Source organism: Bos grunniens, chromosome 13, assembly GCF_055505025.1.
Source record: "Bos grunniens cultivar Pamir isolate PY7600 chromosome 13, Bosgru_T2T1.0, whole genome shotgun sequence".
Taxonomy (NCBI): Eukaryota; Metazoa; Chordata; class Mammalia; order Artiodactyla; family Bovidae; genus Bos; species Bos grunniens.
Genome location: NC_141177.1, coordinates 81773376 through 81795513, shown reverse-complemented (window position 1 = coordinate 81795513; position 22138 = coordinate 81773376). Strand labels below are relative to the sequence as shown.

The 22138-nt window shown below is 44.3% G+C and overlaps 1 protein-coding gene across 8 annotated transcripts in view; it reads right to left on the bottom strand.

Moving 5' to 3' along the window:
- Positions 1-22138, bottom strand: part of PAK5 (p21 (RAC1) activated kinase 5) — a 422360-nt gene that overhangs the window by 12153 nt on the left and 388069 nt on the right. For 7 of the 8 annotated variants that reach the window (XM_086335108.1, XM_086335109.1, XM_086335106.1 and 4 more), the window contains 3 exons: positions 14085-14576; positions 12763-12896; positions 10352-10478 (listed from right to left, as the gene is read on the bottom strand). In XM_086335108.1, the coding sequence (XP_086191234.1) occupies positions 10352-10478; positions 12763-12896; positions 14085-14576 (753 nt within the window). Of the gene's footprint in view, positions 1-10351; positions 10479-12762; positions 12897-14084; positions 14577-18691; positions 19935-22138 lie in introns of those variants that run through there. The other variant, XM_086335113.1, reaches the window with a different exon arrangement.

Sequence of the window (22138 nt, the reverse complement as noted above, 5' to 3'; positions counted from 1 at the left end):
ATTACACGACAAAGATACATTTTTTTTCCTTGTAAAATCATCACTGACTTACCAAAGACAACTGCTTCTAGAATCAAAGCTGTAACACAGATGAAATGGAGGTAATGTTTTGGAAATTATTAATGTGTTTTTTTTTTCTTTTTCCATTTCCTTATTTATGATCTTCTCACCAATCAGGCCAAGACTTGTGGAGTGTGGTTTGGGGTGGGACTCCATCAAATTGGATTGCTCCAGAGGGAATGTTAGAGAAAGCTGGTGTAACAGAGAGATGATTTTTCTCAATTGCTTTGGCATATCAAGAGTCATACTCAGATGCTTCAGATCATATAATTTCCATGTGGTATAAAGAAGAGTGCCCTGGGAATTCACTCACAGTCCATTGGTTAGGACTTGGCACTTTCATCGCTGGGGCCTGGGTTCAACCACTCCTCAGGGAACTAAGATCCTGCAAGCCACATGGTGTGGCAAAAACAAAGAGAGTGGCCTGTGGCCATGGTAGCTGGTCCATAATTCTTGTTGCCCTATTGTAAAAGGCATCTACAGTTTTGACAAGTGAAAACCCTTATAGCCCATCACTATTAGCCTAGGATTATTTGCAGAAGAGGACAAAGAACAGTGACTTATATCAGGCCCCAGTTCTTTGTTATACATCACTTCTAACCACTTCAAGCTTTAAAAATATCTGAGCAGCATACACCCCCACACAAACAAGGGAGAGAAGGCACATGCATCTATGTTCAGAGGTAACAGTAAACATATTCAATAACCAGATTCATCTAGACCATTCAGAATCTAGACATTAAGCTGAGCACATTTCTGGAGTTATCCTGAGGCCATTGCCATCTTTAATGAGGCAAAAGGAGTCCTGGTACAGGGTTGGGCTCAAGGGGATAATACTCCAGTGAATGGAAACAGTGGCTATTAACCAACAAGCATGAGAATATTGCAACATTTTAACAATAGCTATAGATAAGGGGCTTCCCTAGTATCTCAGCTGGTGAAGAATCCACCTGCAATGCAGGAGACTCTGGTTTGATTCCTGGGTCAGGAAGATCCCCTGGAGAAGGGATAGGTTACTCACTCCAGTATTCTTGGGCTTCCCTTGTGGCTCAGATGGTAAAGAATTGCCAGCAATGTGGGAGACCTGGGTTAGTTGGGAAGATCCCCTGGAGGAGGGCATGGCAACCCAGTCCAATGTTCTCGCCTGGAGAATCCCCACGGATAGAGGAACCTGGTGGGCTACAGTCCATGGGGTTGCAAAGAGTTGGACACAACTGAGCAACTAAGCACAACATAGATAAGGTGGCTCAGGGGTAAAGAATCCTTTTGCCAATGCAGGAGATGTGAAAGTGGGTTCAATCCCTGGGTCGGGACGCTCCCCTGGAGAAGGAAATGGCAACCCACTCCAGTATTCTTGCCAGGAAAATCCCATGGACGGAGGAGCCTGGTGGGCTACAGGCCCTGGGATCACAAAGAGTCAGAAACAACTGAGTGCCTGAGCATGTCTGCATAGATACAGTGGTGAAACCCCATTGCACACCAGCCTTGGGTGTGCCCAACATGGCCTCAGTGGAGAGATGGCACAGTAGAGCGGGTAGAAATGAACTTGAGGCAATGCTACTGGCTTCCATCATGGCCTCTGCGTGGTGTGCAGGGGTCTAGAAGCTTCTCTCCTCCAGATCTTAGTGAAGGAATGGGGAAGCGCCCAGCACAAGCCTATGGTTGACAGGAGGGCCAGTCCCAAGGATAGCTTTCAAGACTTGAGGGAAGAGGGACTTCCCTGGTGACCCAGTGGCTAGGACTACATGCTCCCAGTGGAGGGGGCCTGGATTCCATCCCTGGTCAGGGAACTAGATCCCACACACTACAACTGAAAAACATCCCATGTGCTACAACTTAAAAGGATACCTCAGGCTGCAGTGAAGATAGAAGATCCCGAGTGCTACAACTAAGACCCAGGCAAACAAATGCACATCAAATATTGTGTAAAATATTGCAGAGAAGCCTTTCTGGAAAGTCCAGCAGCTGATGGTACCAGTTAACGCTGGTCCCACTGGTCACTGGCCCAGATAGCAGAAGAGCATGTTACGATAAGGCAGAGACCATCAAGACACAAGAAGATGGATTGTGTCTCCTTCATCCCGAGGTCCCATAACCCCCATTTGTCTCCATTCTGAGGAGGATAGGGGTGGGAGGTGTAAAGAAGGAACAGGTGGTAGCCAAATCTGAAAGACAGGTTTTAAAGGTATCAGTTTAACCTTACTGTGGTTGAACTTGATAGACAATGTTTAAATTGCATAAGCAGACTAAATTTAATAAACTGAATTAAAATAGAATTTAAAAATAGCCACTGGGGCTTTATGAACAAGTCACGATTAATTTTAAGAAGGAGAGAAGCTATATAATTGTGTGTGTGTGTGTGTGTGTAGTTATTTCCAAAGCTCAAGCATGAGTAAATTTGCAACTCTATTACACAGATAGGAGAGCAGGGACAATTTTGCCAATATATTTTGTTTGCCTGTAAATTTAAGAAACCTGAATGATTAAGGAGGTGAATGTATCAACATTCTGGTATTGGCAGTTTTAATTTCAGTATCTCTAGTGTGGTTTTCTTTTCACAGACATTAAAAGAAGATACCAAACCCGAGAGACTAATAATTATCTCCCTGGAAAAATGTAAGATCAGAAATTGAAACTCAACATTCGGAAGCCAGTCCTGTTCTTCTGTTGTAGGAGTATAAGCGCTTTTGCATGATTTTTTTTTTAACTCATCCAAGTACATAAAAGAGACAATTTTCTGAAAGAACATAATTGCACACAACATTCATCCAAATAAATCTGCAAGTAGATAATGAAAATTCAAGTAATGAGTATAATAAAGCACTGTAGGCAGTTCTTAAAAGCAAATCACAGAGACTTTAGGCTGAGCCTTAGTTTAGATAGGATTGTACAATGCAGGTACTTAGGAAACCACGTATATCTTACGAAAAGAACTGAAGTGAGCACGTTGCCCACCCCCAAACAGGAGATGTAGCTGGTTCCACACGGGCCAGACAAGGAACTGGAGCTTAGAACTCAGACAAAGCTGCCACTTAAATCTGAGCTCTTATCCATATCAATGCATTCCGGCTAGGAGTCAGAAAGTGTTAGTCGCTCAGTCATGTCCAACTCTTTGGGACCCCATGGACTCTAACCTGCCAGGCTCTCTGTCCATGGGATTCTCCAGGCAAGAATACTGGAGTGGGTTGCCATGCCCTTCTCCAGGGGATCTTCCTGACCCAGGGATCAAACCTGGGTGTCCTATAATGCAGGCAGATTCTTTACTGTCTGAGACACCAATCAGGGCCCCACAAAAACTTGCAAGAGGGGGAGCAAAAGAGACTCTACCCATAAGATAAATTTAAAACAGAATGTAAAACCCTTGTTTTGTGAATTGTATGGGCTCTAAAGAACCGCTGCATCTGCTCCAGGTTTTGCTAAGGCAGAAAGATGGATCTTTTGTCCTTTGTTCCTGGGTGCTTCCTACAAGGCAATGGTACTCATATCATCAGCTGGAGACTTCTCAGAGACGCACCCAGCCTGACTGAATCAGAGTATTCAAGACAAGGGCCCAGGAATTTTTTGTGAAGGTCTCCAGGGGTTTTAATGGTCACTGAAGTCTGAGAACCTCTGTTTTAAAAAGAGCAATGACCCATGAACAAAGGAACTGAGAGAAGTAATAGAAGGAGCCAGACTGATGATGATGCCTCCAGCTGAAGGCCTGCTTTCTCAGCAGCCAAAGCCTAGAGGAGGGGGAAGGCATTGCAGCAGCTGAGCTGCAAAGGCCTGGAAGCCCCAGGCAGCCCCTCTGCCTTCCGATGGAGCTCAGAGCATGGTAGTAACTTGCCCTAGACTGTACAACAGTATTAGTGAAAACTCAACCCTGGGGTCTCCTGACTTTTCATGCTGTGCTCCCTGCATTAGAAAATGGGAGCATTTGCATCTGTCTCAGAGACTATTGGAAAGGAATGAATGTAAGCAAGCTATCTAACATACCTGAGTCTCTATTTAAGAAGAGCTTTTGGGAGATCATATTCAGGTCTTCTTCTAAAGGTAAAATTCTAACAATTTGAGGATCCAGGAAAATAATACCAAAGAATTAAGTGAGCTGGTGGAGACACTGTAAAATGAGGAGCATACGCCCTTGCTGAAGAGACACTGATAACCAGCTGATTGTCAGGGGCCCCCGCAGGGGACTTGTGGAACATTCACAGGGTTCTGGTTGCCAGTCTAGCCCCGCTTACTTATCCTTTAACCCTCGCTTCAAATCCTATAGGGGAAAGGGAACAAACATATATGCTATTTCTGGCTCTATGTTAGCTTGGGCCCCTCCTCCCCCAGAAGAAAACACTGAGATAAGGATATAGTGTAAGTCATGTACTGGGGAGACACAGGAATCACTCGCAGTGAAATGGAGAAATAGAACAGGGAAGGGAAGGCAGTCATTCGAGGACTAGCTACCACCTTGGGAATGAGAGCTCAATGTTGAGGGCGTCTGGGAGACCGCATATGATGCGTCCCCAGGGCTGGTCCATCCAAGGACGAGACAACTCAGGTATCATACATCAATCCCCATCACTTTTCCAGGGCTGCCTCTGGGGACTGTGGAGGCTAATTCCTTTGGAATTTCTAGCTTGCTTTGTACTGGAAGAGCAGACTACAGTGTCCAGAGAAAGTCCCCAAGCAAAGAGACGCACGTGGTGGCATTTGAAGGTGGAGTTAGTGAGGGCTGACGTGGCATCACGTGAGTGGGGCACCAGCAACATCTGCACCATGATGCTATTCACCCCCATCACACCACCCCCATGACTGCCACGTGTGAAGTCAGGCACAGTGTTTTTAAGTGAGAGAGGAATCTGAAATTTCGCGTGACATTTCCTAATTCTTAAAGTGTGGCAGCCAATTTATATTAAAAAGACTACAAAGATCACTAGTAAATGTCTCTTTTTAATAGATGCATTCATTGGGCTTAGGGAGATATGGGTTCGATTTCTATTTCAGCCAATGAATTTGATAAAAGTTAGTCACTCACTGTCTAGTGACCCCTAAGTATCATCTCTTAAATGCAAACCCCAGGCCAAGGAAAAATCACAGATGAATTTACTCAACTTTTAACTGCAAGGGTTGGGCGGGGATTGCCTTCATTTTGGGCACCTACCTTGTACCTGGTTTACCTCGTATGGCTTTATACTAATTACTTCATGTAATTCTTAAGACCACTCTATGTTATTTATTTTCCTTTTCAAACCTCAAACATCACTCCTTAAACACCCCTGCTTAACACAAATTAGTGACTCACTAGATATTATTTACATCATGGACAAATAGTGAACAATTTATTTTTAGTTGATAACAAATAATTTCCCTTGTAGTCTCTGAGGAGGCCAGAAAGGATTCATCCTCTTAAACGTGAGCAATTCACTGTTTTTTTTTTTTTACTTTCTTTATTGACGGATAACTGCTTTATAATATTCTGCTGGATTCTGCCGTACCTTGATATGAATCAGCCACAGGGTACACACAGCCTCTCCCTTCTGAACCTCCCACCCTTCTTCTTCCCCACCCCACCCCTCTGTGTTGTCACAGAGCACTGGGTTGGGCTCCCTGCGTCCCACAACAAATTCTCACTTGCTATCTATTTTACATATGGTCATGTATATGTTTCCATGCTCTTCTCTCAACTTTTCCCACATTTTGAAATGTATATAGGTTCATGGAGGTTGCAAAGAAAGGTGCATCCAGTTCTCCCTATATATTAGCATCTTATACACTATGGAGGGCTTCCCTGGTGGCTCAGAGGTTAAAGTATCTGCCTGCAATGCGGGAAACCTGGGTTCGATCCCTGTATCAGGAAGATCCCCTGGAGAAGGAAATGGCAACCCACTCCAGTATTCTTGCCTGGAGTATCCCATGGACGGAGGAGCCTGGCAGGCTACAGTTCACGGGGTCACAAAGAGTCGGACACGGCTGAGCGACTTCACTCACTCACTTCGAATACACTATGGCACAATATCAACACCAAGAAATTGATGGAAAGTCCATAGAGCTTGCTCAGATTTCACTAGTTATATATGAACTCACTTGTGTATGTTGTGTGGCATGTGTGTGTGTCTGTGTGTGTACTCTGCAATTTTATCACATTGTAGTCTTATACAACTACTATCACAAATTGATAACCAACAGTAACATCACCATAAAATGATGATGCTACCTCTTTATAGCACACACTCCCAATCTGTAACCCGGGCAACCACTAATTTGCTGTACATCTCCATATTTACGTTACTTCACAAATGTTACATAAGTGGAATTATTCACTGTGTATCCTTTTGAGTTTGACTTTGTTTCACTCAGTGTAATTTCCTTGAGGTTCATCCAAATTCATGAATGTGTCACTCATTCATTCCTCTTTTTCCTTTGGGTAGTATTCCCTGGTATAAACACACCACAGGTTATTTAGCCATTATTCACCTTCAGAACGGAGAAGGCAATGGCACCCCACTCCAGTACTCTTGCCTGGAAAATCCCATGGACAGAGGAGCCTGGTGGGCTGTAGTCCATGGGGTCGCAGAAAGTCAGATACGACTAAGCGATTTCACTTTCACTTTTCACTTTCATGCATTGGAGAAGGAAATGGCAACCCACTCCAGTGTTCTTGCCTGGAGAATCCCAGGGACAGTGGAACCAGTGGGCTGCCGTCTCTGGGGTTGCACAGAGTTGGACATGACTGAAGTGACTTAGCATCAGCAGCACCTTCAGAAGGACATTTGCCTATTTTCTAGTTTGGGGCTATGACGACTAAAAGTGCCATAAACATTTGTGTGCAAGCTTATATGTGGAAATAAGTTTCCATTTCTTTGGAATATATGCCTAAGAGTGAGACTGCTGTCACATAGTAGCAAGTCCATTTTTAGTTTTGAAAGTAACTGCTAGTCATTTGTCAAGAGTGGCTCTACATTTACATTTGCACCAGCAGTGTATGAACCAGTGGTGTTATCACTACTTTTCATTTTAGCTGCTCTTAGAGGTGTGTAATGATATCTCATAGTTTTAATTTGCAGTTCTGTCAGGACTGATGATGCTGAATATCTCACAACAGGAAGAGAATCCAGCATACCTGTGTGATAGACAATATTTCCAAAATTGCCAACAACAATACTGTCCCTGAGATCTTCTTATCATGTGATTCAATTCTCCTCCCACTCAGGAGGGTTTTATGTTTCTTCCCCCAGAATCTGGAAGGGCTATGATCATGGTGGAAGAGACACTATGAGACTCTGAGGTCATAAAAATGCCATGCTCCCACCCTGTTTTCTTGGGACACTCACTCACGGACCCCAGCCCCCATGCTGTGAGGAAGGCTACGTGGAGAAGCCCGATGGTAGGGTGCTAGAGGACAGTCCCAGCTAAGCGTGCAGTCACCAGTCAGTGCACGTACCTGACGTGTGCCCGAAAAAAACGTACAGATGTTTTCATCTGACAAGTCCCTACACTGAGCCCAGCCAACTCTCAGAGCCAAGCGAGAATGCTAAAATGACTTTTCACTTAAAATCACATGATTCATTATTATGACAATAAACAGATATGTCTTCTGCACTATTGCTACGTCGCTTCAGTCGTGTCTGACTCTGTGCGACCCCATGGACTGCAGCCTACCAGGCTTCTCCGTCCATGGGATTCTCCAGGCAAGAACACTGGAGTGGGTTGCCATTTCTTCAATGCATGAAAGTGGAAAGTGAAAGTGAACTCCCTCAGTCATGTCTGACTCTTATCGACCCCATGGACTGCAGCCTACCAGGCTCCTCCATCCATGGGATTTTCCAGGCAGGAGTACTGGAGTGGGGTGCCAATAGAATGCTATAAAAACTCCAATATGTTAGTATACATTATACTCTCAGCCTTTTCCTGGAGTAGTCACACTCCCTCTCTGCTCTCTTTTTTAAGAAACAAAGTTTCCTTTCTCTGTAGTAAGTGGAGTCAATAGGGAGCCCTGTTCTGAAATTTTGATGAACTCACTCTGGCCAACACAGAGAGCCAGGCTCCGCCCCACATGCTGTGCTTCCTCTTCCGGGACTGCGCTCAGTCCTGAGGGCCACAGGCTCCGCTCCCTGAGGAGTCTCCGTTGGTTGTCACCATCCCCTGCAGAGGGGCCTTCTCTGACAGCCTCTGCAGACTCTCTACTGTCCACCCTCCTTACTGGCTTAAATCAACAATTCATAGAAAACTTAGAATGTATCACCTTGCCTGTCTGGTGGTGATTTTATTTGTATGTTTATCTATCTGTTTATGATCACACCCTGATATCAGGGCTTCCCTGATAGCTCAGTTAGAAAAGAATCTGCCTGCAATGCAAGAGACCCTGGTTTGATTCGTGGGTCAGGAAGATCCCCTGGAGAAGGGATAGGCTACCCACTTCAGTCTTCTTGGGCTTCCCTGGTGGCTCAGCTGGTAAAGAATCCGCCTGCAATGCAGGAGACCTGGGTTTGATCCCTGGGTTGGGAAGATCCCCTGGAGCAGGGAAAGGCTACCCACTCCAGTATTCTGGCCTGGAGAATTCCATAGACTGTATAGTCCATGGGGTCATAAAGAGTCGGACATGACTGAGCGACTTTCACTTTATGATCACACCCCTAGATGCTTAGAATAAACTGAATGAAATTAGTGATTTTGCTTTACTCATCCTTAGGACCTTGCACAGAGTTGGACATGACTGAAGCAATTTAACATGCATGCATGCATATATAAAACACACATATATACATGGAAATATGGAAAATGGGATTCTGGGTGATCTTTATTTTATCCTTTATACTTTTCTGTATTTGTTGGATTTTCTGCAATAAAATCAACAATTTTTTTTTTTTTTTAAATGAAGAAAAGCTGCAGTGCTTGGGAAACTTCTTCTGGTTACCCTCTGATCATTCCTGGGCAATTCTGATGTGACATGGATGTTTTCCATGTGAGTGAGGATGCTGGGTGGTAAAAGACAGGTGCATTAAGGGGACACTGGCTCCATTCATCTAGGGGCTCTTACATCTGGTGGGAGTTTAGGGAGATTGTTGTTTAGTCGCTACGTTGCATCCGATTCTTTTTGTGACTTCATGGAAATGTCCTAAGTAGCAAAACTTCAAAACTCTTCTAAGTCTTCCTGGGAACATCAACCCATTCCTTCCATGGCTGTTGTTCTATGGTGTTTTGTACCCTGGTGTGGCTGATAAGTTTCAAGTGACTTCTCTGGGTAGGTTGCAGTGATGGGAAATGCAGAAATCTGAGCCTAGAGATACACCAGTGTGGTGGATATCTTCCATTCATCCTTCTAGATCTAGGTCCTCCCTTCTCTGAGCCCTGGGAGGTCAACTTCCGTTGACCCATTGATGGCTTCCAACTGGACTCAGTCAATGCACGGCTCCGGTGGGAGCCTAGAAGGAAGGAGCAGAGTGAGGCTGGGTTATTTTTGGCCCAGCTCCCAAGCTGCAGGTTCTCTGTGGGTCTGGGTTCCAGTGAGGCTCAGAGCTCTTGCCAGGCAGCCCTCTTCCTGCAACAATCTCTACTTCCAGATTCCAGTCCTGAGTTCTGCACCTTACCTCTTCAGGCATGGAGTAGCAAGATCAGTGTTCCATCCTAGAGAACTGCCCTGGTCCTCATGACACTTCCTTTTGACTGATCTACCAATACCTTTATTAAACTCTCCCAAAGGACTTCCCAGGTGGCACTAGTGGTAAAGAACCCACCTCCAATGCAGGAGACGTAAGAGACACAGGTTCGAACCCTGGGTAAGGGAGATTCCCTGGAGGAGGGCATGGCAACCCACTCCAGTTTTCTTGCCTGGAGAACTCCATGGATGGAGGAGCCTGGTGGGTTACAGTCCATGGGGTCGCAAAGAGTCAAACATGACTGAAGTGACTTAACACACACACACACACACACACACACACAAAGTACTGGAATTTGTCATCTGCAGGTACTCTTAGTGATACTGCAGACATGAATAGGGTGGACACATCCTAGAAAAGACATTTTTACCCCACCAACAAAAATAAGCATGTAGCAGGAAAATAAATGTCCTTTCCATATTATTACTTCCCATGCTTATTGTTAAGTGGAAAATTATCCTTCAAATTCAGTTCACAGATAATTCTGATTAACAGGATGACACAGAGGATGGTGATTTCCTTTTTGTAAGCCTTCTGGGAAGTGTTGTAGGTGACTTATGGACAATCAGAATTATGAGAAAGTGCTCTTGGGAAGATAATACCTGTGACAGATGAAGTGACAGAGCAAACTGGGGAGGGACCAAACCTGAAAACCTTACCCGGCCATCGCTTGTCAGCAGGATGGAGTCACTCTTTATGTCCCTGTGGATCACTCCTTGGTTGTGAAGGTAGGAGAGAGCTCTCAGAACGGACAGACAGACAGTAGCTATCTGCTCTTCATTCATTCTAGAAAGGAAATCACATTGAAGGAGCTAGGTCAGGTTTAAGACCATCTTTGAAATGATCAAGAGAGGTAGCTCCCTTGAGTTCCAGTGAACCAGTCCACGGTCCCCAGTCCGTGTCTGGAAAACCTACAGGGAAGGAAAAGGACGTCTTTGGGACCTGATTCCCAGAACCTAAGGCTTAACCCTAACGATGACAGGCGCCAAGTATAAACTGAACGAAAGGGAGCCCCACTGGCTAGTCTTTGGGTCATTAGAGCAAATGTACTTCCTTGGACTCTTACAGGTAATTCCCCAGGTACTGACACACCGCCAGGGTCCGGTAGAGAGGATGCACTGAATGGAGCTATATTAGTTCCAGGAACGGTTCCTAGGTGATCTCGAGGAAGTCCTTTAACGTCCTTGGGTCTCTTTTTCCTCATCTTGGACATGGGCATGACCATGGTTCTCTTCTTGGGCTTCCCTTGTGGCTCAGCTGGTAAATAATCTGCCTGCAATGTGGGAGACCTGGGTTTGATCCCTGGGTTGGGAAGATCCCCAGGAGAAGGCAAAGGCTACCCACTCTAGTATTCTGGCCTGGAGAATTCCATGGGCTATATAGTCCGTGTGGTTTCAAAGAGTTGGACACAACTGACTGACTTTCACTTTCACAGTTCTCTTCAGGCTTCCCTGGTGGCTCAGATGGTAAATAACCCACCTGCAATGTGGGTAAACCTGGGTTCGATCCCTGGGTTGGGAAGAGCCCTGGAGGAGGGCATGGCAAGCCACTCCTGTATTCTGGCCTGGAGAATTCCATGTACAGAGGAGCCTGGTGACTACAGTCCATAGGGCTGCAGAGTGACTGAGCACGCATGCATGCGCACACTCACGTGCGCACACACACTGTCTGTCTGTGTCTATATCCATGTAGGGTTGCTGTGGCCTCTGGCTATCCTAATAGGAATCTGCCAGCTGAAATGCTGGTGATAAATGCTCAGTGTCTTCCCTAGCGTCGTTTTGTTTTCAGGCGGTCTACCGCTGACTCAGAGCTGTAGGCGGTCGTGACTGAAACACTGCCTCATTACAGTGGAGAAAGAGCAGAAACTCTGCCCTCACATGGGTTCCCAATGCTTTCTTGCTATCTTGCTTCCCCTCTATTGTTGCTCATCTGGATTCACTTTTGATTTGGATGCCATTTCAGTGACATCTCATATAGCGCCTTCATGACGATCCTTTCAATTCTTTGGCATTTTATCTACCAGAAGAGCAAACTTAAAGTTTCCTAAATGTACATAATTTTTTTTTTTTACATATGTGTTCCTTTGAACCTTGCTTTTCCAAGCATGATCCAGGAACTAACAGCATTAGCATTGCCTGGGGGCTCCTTAGAATGCAAAGTATCACTCTCTTCACTACTGAATCAGGATCTGCATTTTAATAAGATCCATGGGTAATTTGTATGCATATTAAAATTTGATAAGCACTGTTTTAGCACATACTCTTTCATTTGCTTTCAATGCCCTTTTCTTCCCACTTGCCTTCTTAGTAAACTCCTATGCATCTCTCAAAACCCATCTTGGACATTGCTGTATTTCAAAAATACTTCTTGACTCTAATAAAGATATTCAGGTATTCTTCTATGCTACTCATGTACATCTTTCTGATTCTGCACAGGTGTTATAGTTTATTTATTTTGTACCCCCAGCATTTAGGAAAGAGTCTGGCACATAAAAAGTGATTAATATATACTTGATGAAATGACCACAACTGGCATATCAGAGAAGCAAGTAGCTGAGGCAACAGGGGCAATTAACCATTGTTACTTGCAAGGCGATTTGAAACAGAATTGAAGACTCTGTCTCTCTCTCTCTTTTATGTAGTTTATTGTTAAAACTACATAAAACTTTGCTCTTTCACCTGCCCCTGCCTTTCCCAGATACCCTTGGTAGTATCAAGACATAGCAATGGCCTAGCAACTCAGAAGAATGAAACTCAGTTTTAGAAATCTTCATTGGGATGGGAAATTCTATTATTTGTCACTTAAGCTCAATTCTCAGCAGCTTGCTGATTTAAAATCAATGAGTATCAGTGAACTCCTAGAAGGCAGGGAGAATGTGAATTGAATGAATGAACTATACATACATGATATTGTAATAGGCACCTGGGAATACAGAAGTAAGAGCAGTCATTTCTCTGCCTTCAAAGTGCTTACAACTTATAAAGAGTTCATAGAAATAGTTACTAAGGTTTTACCCTGGGGAAGAATAATAAGCATCTAGAATTATTTGTCTGGATAATAAGAAACTTACCTGGTATGAGTAACGATGTCTGTCAAGGCACCACCTTCTAGGAATTCCATGACCACCCAGAGCTCATCACTAACAAGGTAGCTGTTGTACATATCAACCACGTTGTCATGGTGATAATCCCGCATTATCACAACCTGGGCAAAATGGAAAGACGTTATTTGACTTAGGAAGGTGAGATTAAGCTTTTTGTTTTCTTGTGACTACATCTGGGCTGTGAGTTTAATGATGGAGAAGTAATGATGGGGAGGGAGAGACAGATTCAGAAGCCTATTACAGATAAAGGGGCAGTGCTGAGAGTTGCTGGTAGGAATGGAGATCACGTTAGCAAAGTCAGAGAAAACAGCAGGTCAGTGAGGCTTGGGAAGAATCAAGAATAAAGACAGGCATAACCATAGAAGGGTCTCCATTCGCAAGAGTGAGGTTAGTTGACTATTCTGGGGGATGTGATCAGATTTCTCATGGGTTGCTCTTAAAACCCACTGTGCATACTCTGTTAACTGGGCAAAAGAGTCACCAACGCAAAGTAACTGAGTCTCATAAATGAATGAAAATCACGGTCATTATGGTTTGGGCCACATGAGACCAATTTAACTTCTTGGGAGGTCTGTGTTGAGTCTGAAAGAGTTTGGGTTGAATACAAAGGACAAGTCTTGAAGGTAAAAACATTAGGATTTAAGCATAAAAAGGTCAGCTTGTGTCTGCTTGCTAGAGAGAGCATCCAGGAATTCCTGTCCTGGGGCTGCTTGTGGTGACACTTTCAGAATCAGTATTGAATAATAAATTATACAGTTATTTATCTAAGTTCGTTTGTCCTGTCTCTTCTGGCACTGCAATTTGGAAATAAGTTCCAGAAATCAGGAGCTGTGGATCAGGAAGAAGCTGAGCCCCACTGACCTGGTGCTGTCTGTGAGATCTGGAGGGTGGGAAAGAAATGAACGCCTATGGGAGGTAGAAATGCACAAGGCTACTGGTGGCTTCGCATGAAGCCCCACAGCAGAAGGTTCAAAGCCACAGCTGAGGGCACAGTTACAGCTGTATGAACCTGCTGTCTGACCGGGGCTAGTCACATAAACTGAGTCCAGGTTTCCTTGTTGCTAAAGTGGAGATAACATCTTTCTGTCACCTGACCAATGCTTAGCACAGAGGGTGACCCACAGGAGGAACTTCCTAAAGAGGCAGCCATATAGGCACAGAAAAAAGGATGCCGCTTTGTATTTACATTTTTAGCATTCTCTAATGTCATAAAATGTACAAGGGCTATTTCTAAAATGGGAAAGAAATGTTACAGAGGACAGAAGGATTGACCCAAACACACCATCTACCTCATTGAAAAGCAGCTCTCGCCTCTGCTGCTTCCGGAGGTCCATTTTCTTCACTGCGACTTGTTTCCCTGTGTGTTTCTCTGTGGCGATGCACACAATGCCGGTCGACCCCTCCCCAATTTTGATAAAGTTGTCCAAGTATTCCCTGGGGTCTCCTGGGCTGACCACCAGCTGCAAGGCAGCCCGGAACTGTTCGTGGGACACCCTGGAGGGCTGCTGGTCTGAGGAGGAGCCCCAGCTGGGTGGAGGGTAGGTGCTAGATGAGATGCTGAGAGAGCTCAGGTAAGAAGCTGTGGAGATGTACTGTGAGCTGGTCTGCAGGGAGGGGTGGTGGTACAGGGTGGCTTTGTGGTACCCAGATGGGTACTGGTGGCTGCTTGAGGAATAGCCTGCTTTGCTTTGACTCTGAGGTAGTTTGCTGGGACCCCTGGGGTAGGTGTCGGACCCTGACAGTGGAGGGCTGAGGACCATCTGTGCTCGATCATAATCCACCTGGAAAGACAGACATAGATGGAGAAATTCACATGCTCTACCTGAACATCACAGCCATCACACAGCTGGTCCAAATGATGAGCACCACTTTTCACAACCTGCTAGGGGGAAAGGCTTACCTCGTAAAGTCCTGGGATGTCTGCTCCCACCCTTTATCTGCCCTCCAACTTCCCTATCCAGCCTCTTTCTTTCTCCTTCCCTATTAAAATCCCCAGAAGCAGACTCTGAGACCTGGATTAGAATGCAAGTAATAGGAGGTGATCCCTGGACTTATGAAGTGAGACAGGGATGGGGGAAAAGTCAATAAATTGTGAATCATAAAGTATGATGGTTAGTTTTAGGTGTTAACTTGGCTATACATGGAGCCCCATTGTTTGCTCAAACACCAGTCTAGATATCACTGTGGAGGCAATTTTCAGATATGATTAACATTTAAATCAGTAGACTTTGAGTAGAACAGATTACCCTACAAAATGTGGGTGGGCCATATCAAATCAGTTGACCGTTTTAAGAGAAAAGATTGAGTTTAAAGAGGAAGATTTTTGTACCTACACGGCCCTTTGGCTCAAGTCTCTATCAATTCTTGCTGGAATTTCTAACCCCCACAATTGCATGAGTCAGTTTCTTAAAATCTCTTCCTCTTTTTGTATGCATGCATGCACACACATGCATATCCTGTTGGTTCTGTTTCTCTGGTGAACTCTAACATACACAGCAAGATACCACTGATGTAACTGGAACTTAATCCCACTAGGAAAGTCCAAACCTGGAAGACTATGTAGGACACACACTTTAAAATTGTCCCATCTCAGGGCAGAGAGTTAAGGTATTCAGGTACCAAATCTGCTTACCATCAGCTCCTTGGGCTATGAATTCTCTGGCACTTTTGGCCTTCCGTGTCCTGGACTGAGCAGGCTCTGACAGTCAGAGGAAGGTCTAAGGTTGTGAAGAGCGGATTGATGGACTCAGTGGAGTGGATGGGGAGGACAGATAGGGCAGGGGTGGGGGAAGCCAGTGAGGGGTTTCTAAGACGGTAGAGGTAGGTTTCAGCAATCACACTCTGGAAAAGACCAAGAAGGAGCTCTGGCCACCCCTGGAATGACTGAGGTCAAGGATGGTGAATATGCACAGCACACTGCCCTTGCCCAAAGCAGCAAGTGTTAGTAGATCAATGCACTCCTTTGTGCAAGATCCTGATAATAACAGAGTGTTGGGTAAACAGAAGGTGCTTGAAAAAGATTTGTTGATGGGACCTCAGCCTCCTTCTTAACACAGCATCCCAGGAAGTCTCTACTACTCTACTGGGATGTACACGGAATGACATCTTCATGCTCACCCTCATCTACCCCGAGGATCTAGATTTGCTCTAAATGATGGTTACTGGCTACATGTGTCTATCTAATTAAAATCAATAGAAACCAAAGTTAAAAATTCTATTCCTCATTCACATTAGTCATATGTTAGGTATTTAACGAGTCGACATATCAAACAGCACAGATAAGAGAACATTTCCACCATTGCAGAATACTTTAAGGGTTGCACTGTTCTATTCACTATTGAATTCACTGGTCCTGTGTGGTCCATTTATTCATTCATTTAGTGCTATGCTTAATCGCTTAGTCATGTCCAACTCTTTGTGACCCCAGTGACTGTAGCTTGTCAAGCTCCTCCATCCATGGGATTCTCCAGGCAAGAATACTGGAGTGGGTGGCCATGCCCTCCTCCAGGGGATTTTCCCAATCCAGGGATCAAACCCGGGTCTCTCACATTGCAGGTGGATTCTTTACTGTCTGAGCCACCAGGGAAGCCCCATTCATTTAGCACTCACATTAATATTTGAGCAACTATTAGCTGTTGGGCACCATCTCAGGTGCCGTGGGAAGGTCCAGCAATAATTATAATGGATGGTATTTCTGTCTTCCTGGAGTTTACTAGAGAAGAAGATGGATGATAGACAAGAAAATCAATAACTATGCAGTATATGGTCTAGTAGCAATGGGTGATATGAAAAATAAGACAGAGGACGGGGGTTGAGAGAAACAAAATGCTGTCTTGGATGGGCTGGCCAAGGAAGGCTTTCTGAGAGGTGCCGCATGAGTAGAAGCCTGGCTGAACTGAGGGAGCTAGCCCGGGACTGTGGGGGAAGGGGGCAGTCCAGGCCGGGGCACAGCATGCACAGAGCTCTGAACACATAGAGGCTTGAGGAGCAGCACCGAGCTGAGGGCAGGTGCCAGGGGAAGACGGACGGAGAAGGAGCACGCAGGCAGCTTGTGCAGACCCATGGCAAGGACAACGGAGGTTGCTACACAGAGAGGCGTGGTGGGGTCCTGACTCTCAGTGCTGAAGGAGCAGCTCTGGTGGAAGGGATGCCAGTGAGCTTACTGCAGCTAGTGTGGGCAGAGATTAGGGTGGGTTCTCCACATGGCATGAGGAACGGTGGGGTCCAGGGTCAAGTCTAAAGCTGGCAGGATTTTCTGATGGATGGGATTAGAATATAAAGCAGAAGAATCAGAGGTAATTCCCAGGATTTTGGCTTGAGGAACAGGCCACTTTGTAATACGAAGCACGCAAGTGCAGAAGCAGGATAGTGAGTGGTGAATCAGCCTCCAAGATGGCTCCCAGGGATCCCTGCTTCTCGACAGGAATGTGCAGTCTTCTCCGTGGTATCAGGTGGATTTGTGTGGGGAAAAGAATATGGTGGAAGTGATAGCAAGTGCCTTCTGAGGTCAGTATGAACGTCGTGGCTTCCCTCCATTCTCTCCTATTGCTCTGGCTTTCTCTGGTTGCCATGTTGTGAGGACACTCAAAAATCTATGGAGAGGTCTTCCTGCCAAAAGCCAGCTAGAAACAGAAGCCTCCCACCAACAGCCAAGTGTGTCATCTTGGCTGGCCCCAGTCAAGCCTTCAGATGGCAGTAGCCCGGGATTCTTTATTACACACTAGTAGGTAACTAACACGTGGGGGAAAACCCAGAGTTCCATCACGGCCATGTTAAGTGTGAGACAGCTATTAATCATCCACTCAGAGATGTCTCTTAGGTGACAGGCATGCCTCCAGTCCAGGGAAGAGCTGAGGCTGATGACATGAATCTGAGAGTTGTCAATATTTAGCTGGTATTAAAAGCCACAGCACTGAATGTGTAAGAGAAAGTTCAAGGACTCCAGCATGTGGAGTCTATAAAGAGAAGGAGGAAGCTGCAGGAACTGAGGAGGAGAAGCCAATTTGGCAGGAAAGGCATGAAGGGCCTAGGGTGTCCTGAGGCCCAGAAGGACAGTGTTTCAGGGAGGAAGGAGTGAGGGACCGTCACATGCCACGGAGAAGTGAAGCAGGGTGCAGCAGGGTGCCCGCCGCACCTGGCCACATGGTGGTCATCGGACACAGGCCAGGTCAGAGGCACTGGCCCTCACACCACATGACCAGGGCCGCCTCCCCAAGTCAGGGAACAAGGTCTGCACACAGTGGGCCCCTGACAGGGGCCGCCACGGTCCTAGTCTCAGTTATGCACCACCCTCTGGCTCCAGGTCACACTGCGGGCCTCCTGCCCTGCTGCACTCGGGGGCCTCGCGCCAGCCAGGGCTGGGGTGTTGCGCAGTCTGAGCCCTGGCCTGGTGGCAGAGCAGAGAGAACATATTTAAGGATGTATTGAAAGCTGAATTTTGATTCTGGTGACTTGAATCAAATCACTTAGTAAAATCTGGGTCATCATATCTCTCTCTCAGAGTTTTTATGAGGCTTAAGGTAAGCCTAAGGGCCCCCTAGAGCAGCCTACTGTTTAAGAAAAGACTCTGGACTCAAAGCCTTTATTTGCCATTTACAAGTTGTGTGACATTGGGCAAGTTATTTAAATTCCTGTGCTTCAGTTTTCTCATCTTTAAAATGGGAGTGATAATAATAATACCTACAGATTAATAATGGTACCTGCCTAATAATAATAATAATAATACCTACTTCCTTTAGTCACTGCAAATGCTAAAGAATGAATACAAATTAAAGAATTTGAACAGAGACTATTCCATACAATCTATTAATTCATTCTAGGTATTGTTATTATATAAAGTGCTTAGCAATATAAAAGGAATGTAAAAGAAAATAATAAATAGTAACTACAATGGTAATAAAACTAGTGAGCATTTGTTGAATACTTACAATGTAAAAGTGAAAGTGAAATATATACTCCTATTACACACATCTTCTAAAACAAAGTGGCTCATTGTAATATAGCAAACATCATTGAAATGCTGTATTTGAGATCAAGTTGGTTTTTGTCTAAGGCCTGGATTTGTGCCATACACAAAACTGGTCTGTGTATGTGCTAGGGTTAGGGGATGACAAATGTTGGTGTAAATTAAATAATTAAGTTCTTCCTGCAAATTAAGCTCAGATTAGCAAAGCCCAGGCTAGTTACAAGGCCATCATGTGAGGGGCAGTGGGGTCTATGACTTTTACTCTCGAAAGTGTGTCCTGGGAGCCCTCACATGCCATTATCTCCTGCTGTCTTTATGACAGTATTTCCTTCTATGCTTTGAAACAGAATTCATTCTCCACAAGCAGGTATAACTGATCTCTGAAGAAACGTTAGAAGTAAAAGGTGTCTCTGGTAGGAATCACATCGTCCACTGCTCTTCTTTATCAGACTCTACTTGTCACGACTGTCATGTGGCATCAAGAAAACACCACTTGAATCTGATCTTACATTTAGTTTTGTGTGTGGTGTTAGAGAATGTTCTAATTTCATTCTTTACCATGGAGCTGTCCAGTTTTCCCAGCACCACTTATGAAAGAGACTATCTTTTTTCCATTGTATATTCTTACCTCCTTTTGTCTTGCAAATCAACTATTCTCCAATATAGAATAAAAATTAAATTAAAAAAAAATTAATTAAATACCAAAAAAGAAAAGAAAAGGATGCTTGTCTTAACAAATGGGAGGATTTCCAGTTAGACAGACTGCAGAGTTCACTGTGAGCTAAAGGTCTTTGAAATTAGGTCTTAGAGATAAAACAGTGCCATTGTCTTTCATGGCTGCTAGGAGGAGGTGCAGACTCTTAAAAAAGCAATAGATGAGGCACAAACGCTACCACAAGAGACAGGTTTTGGTACCAGACTTGAGGGATATGGGTCAAAGGAAAATGGACATTTGGCTACTGGGAGAGAATGCATGTTCCTCTCTCCATGCTCCGTCCACTCAAAGAGATGATGGTGGACAAACGGCTGGCTATGTAAAGGAGACATTCATAAGCAACCTGTTCTATTGACTGTGTTGCTGATCCATGGTCCCCAGGTGATCTTCATGATCCAAGGGTTCCATGATGGTGACTGTCACCGGCTCAAACACTGTGGCTAGCCTCATGATTTATCACTGTAACAGACAAACAGAAGGTAGACAATCCCACTGTATGGTTGATAAAACTGAAGCTCTGGGAGGTGAAACTCTCCCCAAGCAATCCAAGGTCAAGTGCCCCAAACTGCAATCTACCATCTGATTCTTTGGTTCAGGTCAGGTCACCCCCAGTGGGACAGTGTCCATGTCCCAGCTGATGGGCACACCAGCACCACAGCCAGTTTACTGCCTGCCCTGGCAATTCTTATATTCGTTGTCACCTCTACAAATCAAGGTTTAACATTCTCTTTTTGATAAAAGTTGGAATGTTTTACTGGGAGCCAAAGTTGGGTTCCTTCCTTTAACCAATGGCTTTGTTAGAAGCCTGTCCTGCAGGAGTAACTCACACTGATGTTAATAATGATACCTGACATTTGCTGAGTGCTTTCTACATGCCAGGGACCATTTTAAGCATTTCATATACATGCCTGTGTTTAAATCCCAAGTAACACAATGAGATAAAGTCCTGAAACTGTTCCATTTTACAGATAAGGAAACTGAGACACCATGGGTTTAAGCAGGTCATGGAAAAGTCTCATAGCTCCTAAGAAATTGAGCTGGGATTCAAATCTAGACAGTATCACCTTAGAATTTGTGATAGCTTCTCAAGGTATCCTTCAACAGTAAGAAGATAGCTAGGGTCAGGACTGAGGCGAACACAGTATAGAGTGACACCTACAGAGCTAAAGCCTGGTCGGGTGTTTCACTAGGGGCCCAGATGTCTAAGCAGCCTGGGGCAGGATGCAAGAACTCGGCCAGAAGATGATGGATGATAATGCCTGATGGAGGGGGATGGAAGAAAAATTAAATGTGTGTTTTAATAGTCTTGGCTTATATAAATCAGTTCAAAATATATTAAAAAGGGATAATCAATCATTGCAGCAAAATGAGTTGATTGTTACAGGAAAATGAATGTATTGCTTTCATTTTTCTGTGGCCACAGCAGAATTTTGTGTTCATCCACAAGGCTCAAATTTTCTTCTAGGTGTTTGTCTAAGCTCTCTTCTATAACAAGGTCTCCTGGCCTTTTTACATGGCTTTTAAACTGTTATAACTATTTAATTTTCCTACCTTAAATAATCTTTCCCATGATACCTTATAATCATAAATGGGTGAAACAAAAATGATGAATGTGTCCATATATACTATTTTGTACATACATACACACTTGTGCCTATAAGAAAGACTTTTAAAGGAGTACAGCTTGAACTGGCAACCTTTTCTACAGCCTGACTTACAAATATATTCTAGGGAAAAAAGGAGTACATTTGGAGTCCATGTAGGCAGGCCTACAGTATCTTGAGATGAATGTAAGATTTTATCATTTAGTAAAACCACAATGGAGTGAAATTAGACTAGAGAAAGGTATGGACATTTAAAAAGAGAATCCAATGTGCGTCTCACCACCCATGTCTCAAACCAGTTCCAAAAGGTCTATGCATCTAGTGTATGCTCTAAGACTTTATTGCAGAAAGACCTTATTTCAAGGACACAGGGGCAGGAAGGCAGAAGGCAGGAGAGAAAGCAGTGAAGAGCCACCAAGAAAAAAGTCCTGCAATTTTGTGGAAAAGTAGCTTCATACAAATAAGACCGTGGTCTACATACATTAAAGGTGGGTTTCCATACGGCAAGGTGTAGCAATAATAGAGAAGACCAGATCGATTTGTAAATTATCACCTAGGCTGATGTCACCAGACTGCCAAATTGCTTAGCTGAGGTCACAGGATGACTAACTGTCACTAAAACTCAGATACATTCTGAAATGTATGTATGAAATTCTGAAATTTCTGAATTCTGAAATTTTGAAATTCTGAAAAGGAACTCTTTCTACAGGAATCTTTAAAAATACTGAAAACAAATATAGAAAATGTCTCAGTTTCCTTCCTTTTTGAAATGGCTAATAACATATTTGTTTTTTAGTTTCCCAATGACATTCAGAATTCCATATAAATTAAATCTTGCTTTTTCATGGCTTTATTCAAATCCCGTCAAGAATTAAGAAAGGCCCCCCACAAAAAAGCAGTATTATAAGGGAATAAATAATTCTCAGTTAACAACTCAGCCAGACTGCCCTTGCACAATAAGCATGACATCTTCAAGGATAGGGTCAGACACAGGCTTGTGATGTATCAAAATTATAAATAATTATAGCAATGAATTCATTTAATCAATCAATTTCACCA